This window comes from Balaenoptera ricei, chromosome 8 (genome assembly GCF_028023285.1).
Source record: "Balaenoptera ricei isolate mBalRic1 chromosome 8, mBalRic1.hap2, whole genome shotgun sequence".
Classification (NCBI taxonomy): Eukaryota; Metazoa; Chordata; class Mammalia; order Artiodactyla; family Balaenopteridae; genus Balaenoptera; species Balaenoptera ricei.
The window spans coordinates 60,525,991-60,537,342 of record NC_082646.1 but is presented as its reverse complement, the minus strand read 5'-3'; the positions used below and the strand labels follow the sequence as shown (position 1 = coordinate 60,537,342).

General features: G+C 54.5%; 1 protein-coding gene across 2 annotated transcripts in view; it reads right to left on the bottom strand.

Annotated features, from left to right (window-relative positions):
• Positions 1-693: 693 nt before the first annotated feature.
• CHRDL2 (chordin like 2) overlaps positions 694-11,352 on the bottom strand; it is a 31,812-nt gene continuing 21,153 nt past the window's right edge. The window contains exons 6-12 of one of the 2 annotated variants that reach the window (XM_059929461.1): positions 10,686-10,741; positions 8,668-8,836; positions 7,540-7,734; positions 6,010-6,183; positions 5,115-5,169; positions 1,533-1,625; positions 694-796 (exon numbers count right to left, since the gene is read on the bottom strand). In XM_059929461.1, coding sequence (XP_059785444.1) covers positions 706-796; positions 1,533-1,625; positions 5,115-5,169; positions 6,010-6,183; positions 7,540-7,734; positions 8,668-8,836; positions 10,686-10,741 — 833 coding nt within the window. In that variant the 3' untranslated portion in view covers positions 694-705. The remainder of the gene's footprint in view (positions 797-1,532; positions 1,626-5,114; positions 5,170-6,009; positions 6,184-7,539; positions 7,735-8,667; positions 8,837-10,685; positions 10,742-11,352) is intronic. The other variant, XM_059929462.1, reaches the window with a different exon arrangement.

The following is an 11,352-nucleotide window of genomic DNA, read 5'->3' as shown; positions in this document are numbered from 1 at the left end:
AGACCGTGGTGCCAGGGTTGGCAATCTGACTGCCAAGTCTTGGAAATCCTCTGAGGTGAGAATATTTGGGTTTATAACATTGGTCACGGTGGAACGGGGACGAGTGCTAGCTTGGAGCAAGAGACCGGGCATCCAATTCCAAATCTGCTACCACCCTGCTCTGTGGCTTCAGGCAGATTACTGCTCCTCCCTAAACTCGGCATCCTCACTGTAAAGTGTAGCTGACAATTGTAAGGATCCCTGGAATATCTGCTGGGAAAGCACTTTGAGGCTCCATGCACCCCCCTCCGCTGGCTAACTCCAGTCAGTCCCCCTTCCTAGGCTCACTGCCAAAGAGCTATGGGAGGGGGACGGCCCACAAAAGCAGGAGGCGCCGTAGTTGGGGGCTGGGCACAGAAGCAGCACAGAGCAGGGGAGAGGCCACGATGGCAGACAAGGGTCTGCATCAGAAGGCTGGGGGAACTAGCCCTGGCTCTCATAACAACTCACCGTGAGGACACGGGCCAGTCTCTGCCCCTTCTGCCTCAGTTTCCAGCCCTGTGAAATGGGGATAACCACAGTTCTCACAGTGACTGCCTGCCTGCAGTCACTGTGAGAACACGTGGAGACTGGATATGGACTCAGCAGGCAGGGTTGAGGGGTAATGCAACTTCTTATTTATTAATATATAACAACAAAAATAATAAAGCTCACATCTGCAACTGTTCAGGTCTTTGCTATAAGGTCCTGGTCACTTTGTCTGGACTGGCCGTGACCTTCAGCTCCGGGGTCTGGGCTAGGAAGACGTTCCAGTGACCTGCATGGAGAAAAGAGGAAGAGTCGTGTGTGTGTGTAGGGGTGTGTGCTGTATGTGTATGTGCAGGGGTGTGTATGTGTGTTGTGTGTGTGTGTGCATGCATGTGCACAACAGAGACAGGGTGACTGGGGTGGGGCAAACTTAGGACAACGAGGACTGTGTAGCCTGGGTTTGGAGCCCACAGGGAGGAGGGAGGTGCGGACCCCATCACACCCCAAATCCCAAAGGGTTCTGACACATGACCCTGCCTTCAAACAACCAACATGTGTGGGCCGGGCTGGTACCCTGACTCCTGTTGGTGACCCTCCCATCTGTGACTTCCTCTCCCCCACCTGAAGACCCACCTGGGTCCATCTTGCTCAGGGGAGTGTAGAGCAACTTAAGGGCATCAGAAGGAACGTGGTTAGAAGGTTTCAGTGGGAAAGGCTCCAGTGGAGAGACGCTAAGCAGCACCAGGATTTAGGGGCTCAGAGCCCCACCTCTGACAGCCCTGTCTCCCTCACCCCCAAGACCAAATCCAGCTGGCTCTGCTTTACCTTCCCGCTCCCAAGCTCCCGAGAGCGTCTGAGTTGGGAAATCTCTGGCCCAGACGCCCACTGGATTCCTGTGCCGGGAACTGACGTCTGTGGCTGACAGCCGCCCTCCTCCCAGCACCAGCAGCCTGGAACTCCCCAGGAGGCCCCAGCTTCTAGCCCGGCTCTCTTCCCAGGCCCCAGTCCTCAGCCCAGGGTCCCACCTTTGTGGGTGCCAGTGAGCAACCGGAAGTTCTGTGCCTCTTTCTGGAAGTCTTGCTTCCTGACTTTCTTGATCTGAATCAAGTGGAAGATTCCTGAGGGCAGAGACAAGGGCGTGAGCAGGAAAGGCAGGGTGTGTGGTCAGTGAAACAGGGTGACTTAGACCTGGGACAGACCCCGTCACCTCCCTCCCCTCCCCCTTTCTGACCAGACACCAAATCCTGTGGACTAAATTCCCTAAATATTTTGAATCTGTTCTCCCATCCCCACTGTCACCCTTCCCATTCAGGCCCCATCATGCCTTGCCTGGGTCACTGCACTAGACTTCTGACCCCTTTAACCCCGCCTCTAATCTATGATCCTGGCTGTGGTCATTGGAAAATATGCATGTTACCCCGTCATTCCCCTTCTGTGACCCTGCTCCTGTCACCGTCACCTTCCTGCTCTCACACCACTCACCTGTCCACAATGCAGAGAGGGGAAAGGCAGGAGGGAGGGAGGAAAGAAGGAAGAAAAGCTTCCAGGCCTGTAGGGCCTGGTCAAGCTTTTTTCTGGACATAGAACGTATGATAAAAATCAATAGGTGATTTGCTTCAGACACCCAAGCACTACAGGTGTCAGGGTTGTAGTCTCCCTTTCAGCTCAAGGCTCAGTTTACCCCATCCCTCTGAGTGGCCTTGCCTGTGCTCCAGTCCTAATCAGCTACTTGAGGTCCCTGAGGGGGCCAAGCCTTTACATATGCTGCCCCCTCTGCTGAAACACCTTCTCCAATTGCCACAGGTGAACTCCTACTCATCCTCCCAGCCTCACCTGGGAAGTCTTCCTCGATTCTCCCTCTTCCCCCAAATAGTTATAATTTCCTCCTTGGGTTACCCACAGCTCTTGGCTTCTGTTTGTGATTGTTCCTATTGCTAATGTGCTATCATTGTGTCTGCTCTTGCCTCCCTTACCAGACTGGGAACTCGGGGAGGGTGTTCCTCTTGGGTTCCCCGCACCTGGCCCACATTAGGCATGCTGAATGAATGAATGAATGAATCCATGGATGGATGGATAAGCAAATATATGTGTACCCTGTGTAGGCCAGGCCCTGAGGGGGAATGAGGTATTAGCTGGATCTCCTGATGTTTGCATCCCCTGGGGAGCACAGGCACCACACATGGCGCTGAGGCCCTGAGCACATGGGCTCTGATGTCGTGCCGGCTGTTACCACCGGGGTCTGTGGCCAGAAAGAACAGATGTGACAGCAAGACCTCTGCTAGGCCAGCACCGCCCTCAAGAAAACCAAGAACTGGCCTTGCTTATGGGAATCCAAGTGGGATCCCACCGAGGGGAAGAGACAGCACTGGTCCTGGGACTGAGGCCCAGGAAGCTGGGAATGCCCAGCGCTGTCTTCAGGCCCCCCAGTCCAGATGCCAAGGACCAGAATACGGGAGAGACTTGCTCCAAAGGCCCAGGCCACATCACAAGCATGAGATGGGGACAGGTCCTGGTGCTCCAGTCCTGCCACTGCACAAACCCCCAAACACAAATTGGAGAGGTAACGGGGATGAGGGCAGGTCCCCACGCTGTTGCCTATAAAGCATGATTGAAAGCATGAGACCTTGGGCCTGGAATCAAGAGCTTGCCTGAGGGTCATGGTTGTGCCTCTTGCTCTTTGAAGGGCGTGCCAGGCCTGAGAGTGGCTGGGCTCTGTGTGTCCTGGGCAGAGGTGGCAGTGGTGGGCGAGTTCCAAGAGATAGGACAGGCTTAGCTTAGTGTGAAGAACCCTCTCTGGGTAGAGCCATGCCCAGAATGGCAAGTGAACGACCTGTCTGGAGGTGGGGAGGGGGTGTGTGCAGTCAGGGGCTAGAGACCATCAGGGAGGCTGCAGGGGGACTTCCTTCCTGGGGTGGGGGGGAGGAATTGAGACCCCTGAGGTCCCTTCTACTGTGAAATTCTAGACTCTAAAAAGCCCTTTAACCCTACGCCAACTCTGCTCAGACTATGGGCCTGGGGCTGGTCCCACTGTGGTGTGGCCTCAGCTCAGCTTTCAGCATTCACCTGCTCACTTTGCGTCCAGGCCAATTGCCCTCTTCCTCTCCTGGCCCCCAAGGCCTGCTGTTTCCACTTGTCTGGGTGAGGAAACAGGAAAGATTTCCCACTGACGATCAGACCTTGGGAGAGTTTGTTTTGACTTTCACAGTCTGGGACAGGGAGGTAACAGACAAGGAGGCTGATGGGGCATTTCAGGCACCCAGAGGCTCAGGAGATAGCGGGGCGGGGGTGGGGGAAGGTTTGCTAGTGACAGGATGGCAGGGCCTGGCATGGTGAAGTTGAAGAGTCCTCCCCACCTTGTTCCTTTTTGCTGGGCCGCCTGGTAATGAGATTTTGCCTTGAGCTATCATGCCTCCTTCTCTGCCATCCTGGGCCTTCCTTAGGCCCTTCCCTAAAAGCATAAGGTCACCTTTGTGGAGGCGGCACTGGGGACAGTAAGACCTGGGTTTGAATCTTTGCTTTACTGTTTAAACCGTGTGGTTTTGAGCAAGTCATTTTACCTCTCAGACTCAGTTTTCTTATCTGCAAAATGGGGCATTAATACATACCCTTCAGCTTTCTTATATATGGGTGAATTGAAGCACATTATATATAGTACCTGCTAAATACCAATCACAGAGCACCAGGCATGTAAACATGGGCTCTGGCACCAGAGTTTGAGGCTGTCACTGTCGGCCTGCCTGTAGTGTGCCCCTCTTGCCTTTCTAAATCCTGTCCAGCTCAGGCCCATCCTCCACAAAGCCTTCCCTGACCAGCTCAGCTCCCAGGGAGCTCTTCCTGCACCCAGGGCACAGAGCCATGAGGTCCTGAGGACAGAGCCTGGGCCTGTTACTCTCTTTGGTCACAGAGGGGTGGGAGGAGGCCCAGCATAAACATGCAGCCCCACCTGTCCAGGGAAAGATGGAATCTCAAGGCTCAAAACAATCATGAAGGTTATTGAACTTACTCCTCAGCCAGTGGCCAAATCCCCACCCAGCCCTTGCTTGCACACTTGCGTGAATGGAACTTGCTTCCTCCCTTCCACTGCAGGAAGGCTTTATGGTTGAGAAGGTGCTTCCTCTCATTAACTGAAACCTGCCTCTCTGCAATTCTAACCAACTGATGAGGCGGGATAAGAAGGAGGCTGACATTTTTAGCACTTACTATAGGTCAGGGGTGGTACCTATATTCTTTCATTTAATCCTCCAAAACCCCTTCTCCCCCATTAACAGAAGAGAAATCTGAGGCCCAGAGAGGTCAAGTGATTGCCCAAGGCCACACAGCTAAGAAATGGCAGAGCCGGGATTCAAACCCAGGTCTGTCTGATTCCAAAGCCCCTGCTTGTTGTTCTGACCCTTGTGGTCACTGAGAACACAACTGCTCCCTCTGCCTGGGGCAGTCCTTCAGAGCCATGAAGCCAGCGGTCCTGTCCCCCTGAGTCTTCTCTTCTCCAGGCTGAACAGCTCCGCTTTCTTCGTCCATTCCTCCTACGACAGGGGGCAGAGTAGAGCAGGGAAAGAGCCGCATCTGACGTCACAAGACCTGGGCTCTAGCTCCCGTCCTCCACTTACTGGCTGTGTGGCCTTGGGCCAGGTACTTCACCTCTCTGAGCCTCAGTTTCCTCATCTGTAAAATGGGGATAATAATACCTAACTCTCAGGATCGTTGAGGATCAAATGATAATGAACGTGAAAGCACTTTGTAAACTCCAAAGTGCTTCACACATTGGTTGTTATTATCATTGTCATCATTCTTATTATCATCCCCTTTCACCAACCCCCATCTCCCCCACCTCCCCACTGCCAGCCAAACACATCAGTAAATTGACCTTAGAGCTAATTCCCAGTTAAAGGGTTTAATTTGTTTTACTCTATCCAGGGGATTTATGTTTTACAAGAAGAGCCCCAAAACTGAACTCCCGGCAATTCCCTTATCAATGAAAACTCTTGACCTTCAGTTGGTGATAGGAGCAGCCTGATGAACAGGGTGAGTTTCTCACAGAATGAGAAACATATTCTGATGTCGACTTACCTTGGAGGGATAGAATCCACCTTATAGAAAAGGCTGAATGAGACTAGCCTTGAGGATTTGAGGATGCTGTGAGGGCCCTCCTGCCTGAAAAGATCTCTCCTCCCAGTCTGCTGAAAGTCTACCAATAGACAGCTCTTTGTTTTATCAGGGTAGGCATTACTCTGTCCTGGCTCCTCACAAAGTGTAAAAACCCCTTTCCCCCAGGAGAGGGAGCACTTCAAGGCCCTGGCATTTCAGAGTGGGTGAGCTTATCAGAATTGTCAGATAGAATCAGTCTCCCTCTATCTCGGAATCTGGGACTCAAAGCTGGAAGGTGGCCCAAGGCAGGTCTTCCTGGGCCAGAGGCACTTGATCAACAAAACTCCCTTAACACCCTTGGCGGGTCTGGAGCAAAGGAAGGGGGACAGGCCAGAGGGGGAGTGGGCCACTGCTCACCTTTTACCAGCTTCCAGAGATAGATCTCCACCTGATCAGAAGCCTCACGCTCGAGGGCAAAGCGACGCAGGTTGTCCGGACTTGGGGATACTGACGTGTGGACGAGGACCCGGCCCGGCACCTTCGGACACTTGGTGGCACTGATCTCACTGTGGTCAGGGTCTGCCTTGTCCTCTGGGAGAGACAGGGAGCTTGTGAACACTCTGTTTCCCCACCCCTGGTAGCCCAGGAAGAGGGGCCACTGGTCTGACATCCCCCTCAGGGTCAATAGGGTCCTTGGGAAAGTTCTGGTGCCCCTGGGAAGAGAAGGAGGTCTCTGGGGAAGAGAGAGGGGGCCTCTCCCCCATTCACCTCCCATTGATTAGCATGTCAGGAAACTTCTCACCCTTCAGGGCCCAGCTCACCTTCCACCTCTTCCAGGCAGCCCACCTGGAACAGCTCAGCGCACCATTTCCTCCCACCCGTAGCTTCTAAAACCCTTCTTGCTTATGCCTCTCCCTCAGGCCCTTAATCCCACACTGCCTTGCATTGCCTTGTAATTGTTTCACTTGGGTATGTTTTCTCTCTAAAATAAACCCACAGGGTGAAGGGCAGGAATCATGTTCTCCAAGTCTTCTGAGTCACTCATACCACCCAGCACAGGCTCACACTGAACACACATAGAATGAAAGGTTTGGGAGGGATTGAGGTGACGATGGCAGTAATGATGATGATGAGTGTGATACGGGACAGGTTCTAGAAGGAGTTCCAGTCCCAGCTCCACTGCTCTTTTGCTGTGTGACTTAGGAAGTTCCCTTCCCTTCTCTGGGTCTCAGTTTTCCCATATGTTGATGAGGATTGAAGGAAGACAGCAGTGGTCAAGAGCATTGTCTTTGTGGGAATTCCCTGGCGGTCCAGTGGTTAGGACTCGGCGCTTTCACTGCTGTGGGCCCGGGATCCGATCCCTGGTCAGGGAACTAAGATCCTGCAAGCCGCGCTGCACGGCCAAAATAAATAAATAAGTAAATTAAAAGAGGGAATTGTCTTTGGAATAAGACAGACAGGGTTCATATCCCAGCTCTGTCACTTACAGCTTTGGGACCTGGGACAAGGTATTTATCTTCTCATTCTGTAAAATGGAGATAAAGATGCCTGCCTTGTCCATTTTGGTGAGGATTACATGAATTCAGCCAAAATACCTACCCCGGCACATGGTAAGTGCTCAATAAATGTTGGCCATTCCTCTTAAAAGTCCTAATAGCCTAATATTTTATGACTTCACAGAATCCAGGACATTATTTGATTCTATGTATGTCTGAAAGTCTCTGAATCTGTAACAGCAGATGGTTCCATCAGTCTAATATTTTATGAGTTGGGCATTTTTCACTGCTGTGCTTCTAACATTCTGTGCATGTAATAACCCCTACGTCCCCTGGCTCTGAGTCCGTGCCCCATCCATGTCAGAGATGTTCCAAGTGTCTGTGCTCTGGGGACAGAGACCCATGACTCACTCTGGCCAGTGCCCTCCCTGCCCCCAGGCTCTCTTTGTACCTGGACAAATCTTGCAGCACTTCCCAGCCACTTTCTTGGGCTGACGGCAGGGGTACTCAGTGGGGCAGGTCACCCGCTGGCAGTCCTGGCGGCCGTCCTGACAGGTGCACAGGATGCAGGGCAGGGGTCCGAAGGAGCGGAAGGCTGGGTGCCACACCTCCCCGTGGGAGTACGTCTTCCCGCCATGCACGCAGGCTGGGAGGGCAGGAGGGGAGGAGGGTCAGTGCCTCGGACTCGGGTCAGAGTCCAGTAACGGCTGGGAGTAGGTCCTTGGGGCGCCCCTGCTCCGCCAGCCTGGCCCAGCCACACTGCCTGCAAAGTGGAGGCCAGGGAGTAAACCAGGCCTCTGTCCCTGACATCCCCCATCTCAGCACTCAGGGCCGAGATGGGCCAGTAAGTTCTTGCCGAAGATGGAGAGTCCTGCTGTTCACAGGCACCTCCAGTGGGGCACGGGGAGGGATGGCCTGACAGTAGGAGACCTGTGATCAAGTGCTGTCACTTCCTGGCCATGTGAGCTCTGTCAGGTCCCTTCTCCCTTCTCAGCCTCAGTGTCCCATCTGTACAGAGAGGGGCTGGACGGATGCCTCTGCAGCCCCTCCCGCTCCACCAATGAGGGTGCCCTGCAGTGAGGCCTCTTTCCTCCCCCTCTGCTGCCACAGTTGTCCCCTTAGCCTCCTTCCCTGATCCATCCCAACCATCATCCTGCAGCCCAGCTCTGCTTCCTCCTTCCTTCATCAGAAACTTTCCCTCACCACTTCCTTATCTTATAATAATTAATGTACATGTCTGTCTCCCCTACTAGTCTATGTGCTCCTGGAGGACAGGGACCATTTTCATCTCTCTGTTCTGTGTCCCTCAATTCCCAGCAAAGACATGGCAGATGCTAAAAAAAATATTGTTGTATGGCCCGTAGTCCTGGTTCCAGGACTGGTTCTGTCTCTGACTCAATACTCTGAACCTGTGTCCTCATCTATCAAATGGGGGTTTAGACCTGACGTTCTAGGGGTCTACAAGCTCATGGCCAAGTTGAGATTGGGGAACCGCTCAGTGGAGGTGCAGGGATCGAAGTGGGAGCAGTCAGGGCCCCCCTTTCCCACCTCAGGGGTGGGCAGAGGCTCCAGTTCCCACCTTTCTTATGTTTCTCCTTCAGAACAATCTTGACTGTCGTGCTGCCTGCCTCCTTCGGTCGGAAGTGGCGAGGGAGGAAGCCCAGGGGGGCGCTGGGGCCAGTGGGGCTTGGGGTGCTCGGGTCTCTCTTTCTCCCACCGTCCCCTGAACACGGATCCTGGGAATGTCTCTGCAAAGGGCAGGAAGGATGCAGCTCACCGACAGGCCACTGCCAGTGCAGGAGCAGCCAGACAGAGGCTGCGGTGAGAGGCCTGAGGATGGCTCGAGTGACTGAGCCTGACGGCCCAGGGAAGACAGGACATAGGCTCTGGGTAGAAAGAAGATCTGGATGGGGTCGAAGGTGTTCCCAGGCAATGGGCCTTTGAAAACTCTCAGAGGATAGTGGTTTGGAAATCCAGCCTCCACTGAGCCCTTCTCAGGCTGGCAGAGCCAGAGCCTTGGGGCTGAGATGGGCAAGGGTGCTGAGGTCTTGATCTGGGAGACATAAGTGATCAGGGACCTGGAGAACTTAATATGTAAGAAATGGAAGGTGAGAACGTAGTGGGGATGAGAGTCAGGAAATTCTTCTTTGTCCAAGAAGATTTAGGTGATAGGACAGGGGATGGGCCTCTGAAGATCCCACCAGGCCCTGGAATCCCACAGGCAGGAGGACTGAGAGCAGGCCCTGTCTGGAGGTGATGGGTCTTGGGAGCCTCCTTTCCTGAGTCCCTGGAATCCAACATCCCGAGACCCCACCCCTCCAGATCAGGTCTTGGGAGGGCTGGCAGTGAGAACAAAGGGTGTGTGTGTGTGAAGGCAGCCTAACAGGGCAGGGACTCTCCAGTCCAGAGATTGGGGATTGGGAGCTCCAGGCCGTGGGAGAGGAGCAAGTGGGCTGGGGGCAAGGGGCAGAGCTTACCACCCCGTCACTGACCCTGAGTCACTCACATGCCTTCTTCTGCAGCCCCTTTCTGACTGTACAGTCTCTGAGTCAGTCCTCTGATGGCTGCACTGAGCCCACAAGAGCTCCTAGAGTGGAAACTGTGTCCCAGGCCCCAGCACAGGCCCTGGCACACAGGAGGCACCCAGGAAATGCTTGTCAAGTAGAATAGAGGCAGAAAGGAATTGAAGAGCCCAGCCCCCTAATTGGTGACTTGCCCACAGCATCCAGCAAGTCAGTAAGTAGCTGCTCGGGGCCTGGAACTAAGTCTGGTGGGTTTCACTTAGCTGCCTCCTGGGGAGAGGATGGGGAGGAAGGGGGATGACATGGTCAAGTCCCGTGGCCCAGGACCCGCTATACAAAGCCCAGCCTGGGAAGTGGGGATGAGCTGGCAGGGGAGAAGGGAGAGCTCATTCGTTCAGACCCCCGGGGAGTCTCTGGGAAGGGGAACCCCCTCCCCCCTTCGAGTCCCCCAGGGTCCAGGTGACCCAGGATGAAAGAGCAGGTGGAGCTATTCACATCATAGACATAGCACAGGTGGCAGACAGGGACGTGAGTCAGTGTGTGAGCCCATTCTCCCACCTCTTTCTCTCTGACCAGAGAGCGCTGGGCAGGTTAGCTCATCTTAACTCTAGACCAAGATCGAGAGGGGTCAAGATGGAGCCAGCAACAGTGAGGTAGCCCCAGACAAAGAACTGGTACCTCAGGAGCTAGATGGGGAAGGTTGGCCCAAGTCAGAGGCCACTCCCCTGGGGGACATGCTGCCCAGAGGTGGCCTGAATAAGGACAGACACAGGCTCTGGACGGAACAGCGTCAGAATTTTCCAGGAGGGAAATCGGGAAGCTTGGGGCCTGCTCCTGCCCTGTGTGGTGTTTTTTCCCAGACCCCTCCTGACTCATCAGCCCACGGTGGGAGCCGGGATGGAAGTCTAAGGAGAGGGCCTGGAACCTGGTGGCGGCTAATGGAGCTGACCCAGGGCACAGATGAGAAATGAGGACCACAACTGGTATTGCCTGCTCCAGAGCAAGGAGATCTAGGCCCTGGATACCAGCCCCCTCCCCTCCTCTCCCCACCCTGTCCCTAAAGCTGTGCACTCACCACCCCACGGGGTGACTGCGTGGCGTCCTCTTCAGCTGATTTCTCACTTGACCCATCTGGAAACCCAAAGGGAGTCGGGTCAGCCTCTGCTTCCTCAGCCTTGGGGCCAGAGCCCTGCAGGCCACCACCTCTAGGCTCTGCCCCTCCAAGGCCTGTTGCCACTTCTGCAGCCCCCCACACCAGTAGGTCCCTTTGTCCCAGTGGGGACTTATTCCTACTTGTCATTATAGCGTCGCCTCACCCTTGGGTTGATGAAGTCCCTACAACTGGGCCACTGCCTCAGTTTCCCCACACTGGCCTCTTGGTCACTTAAGACTGAACCACTTGGCTGGGCCAGAGCATCTTGTTCAGTGTCGTCACGGATGGCCCAAGGGCTCTGAATCCCAGCCTGCTTAGCTGCAGTCCCCTGGGCAGCCTCTCTGCCCAGCCACGCATGAAGTCACCAGACTTGGTCTACACTATATGCTCCCGTGGTTGCCCTCTAGACCCTCTGCCCCTCCAACTGGAACAGCCTAGGACTCCTCCATCCCCTACACCCTGGGGCACCAGCACACAAAACCCCCTGGAGTCCTGCAGCTTCCTAGATCCCTGAGTGGGATTCTCTCCCCTTCACCCCTGCCTCACATACAGAGTGTCTACCACTGAGCATTCTGGGTTCAAAGATCCA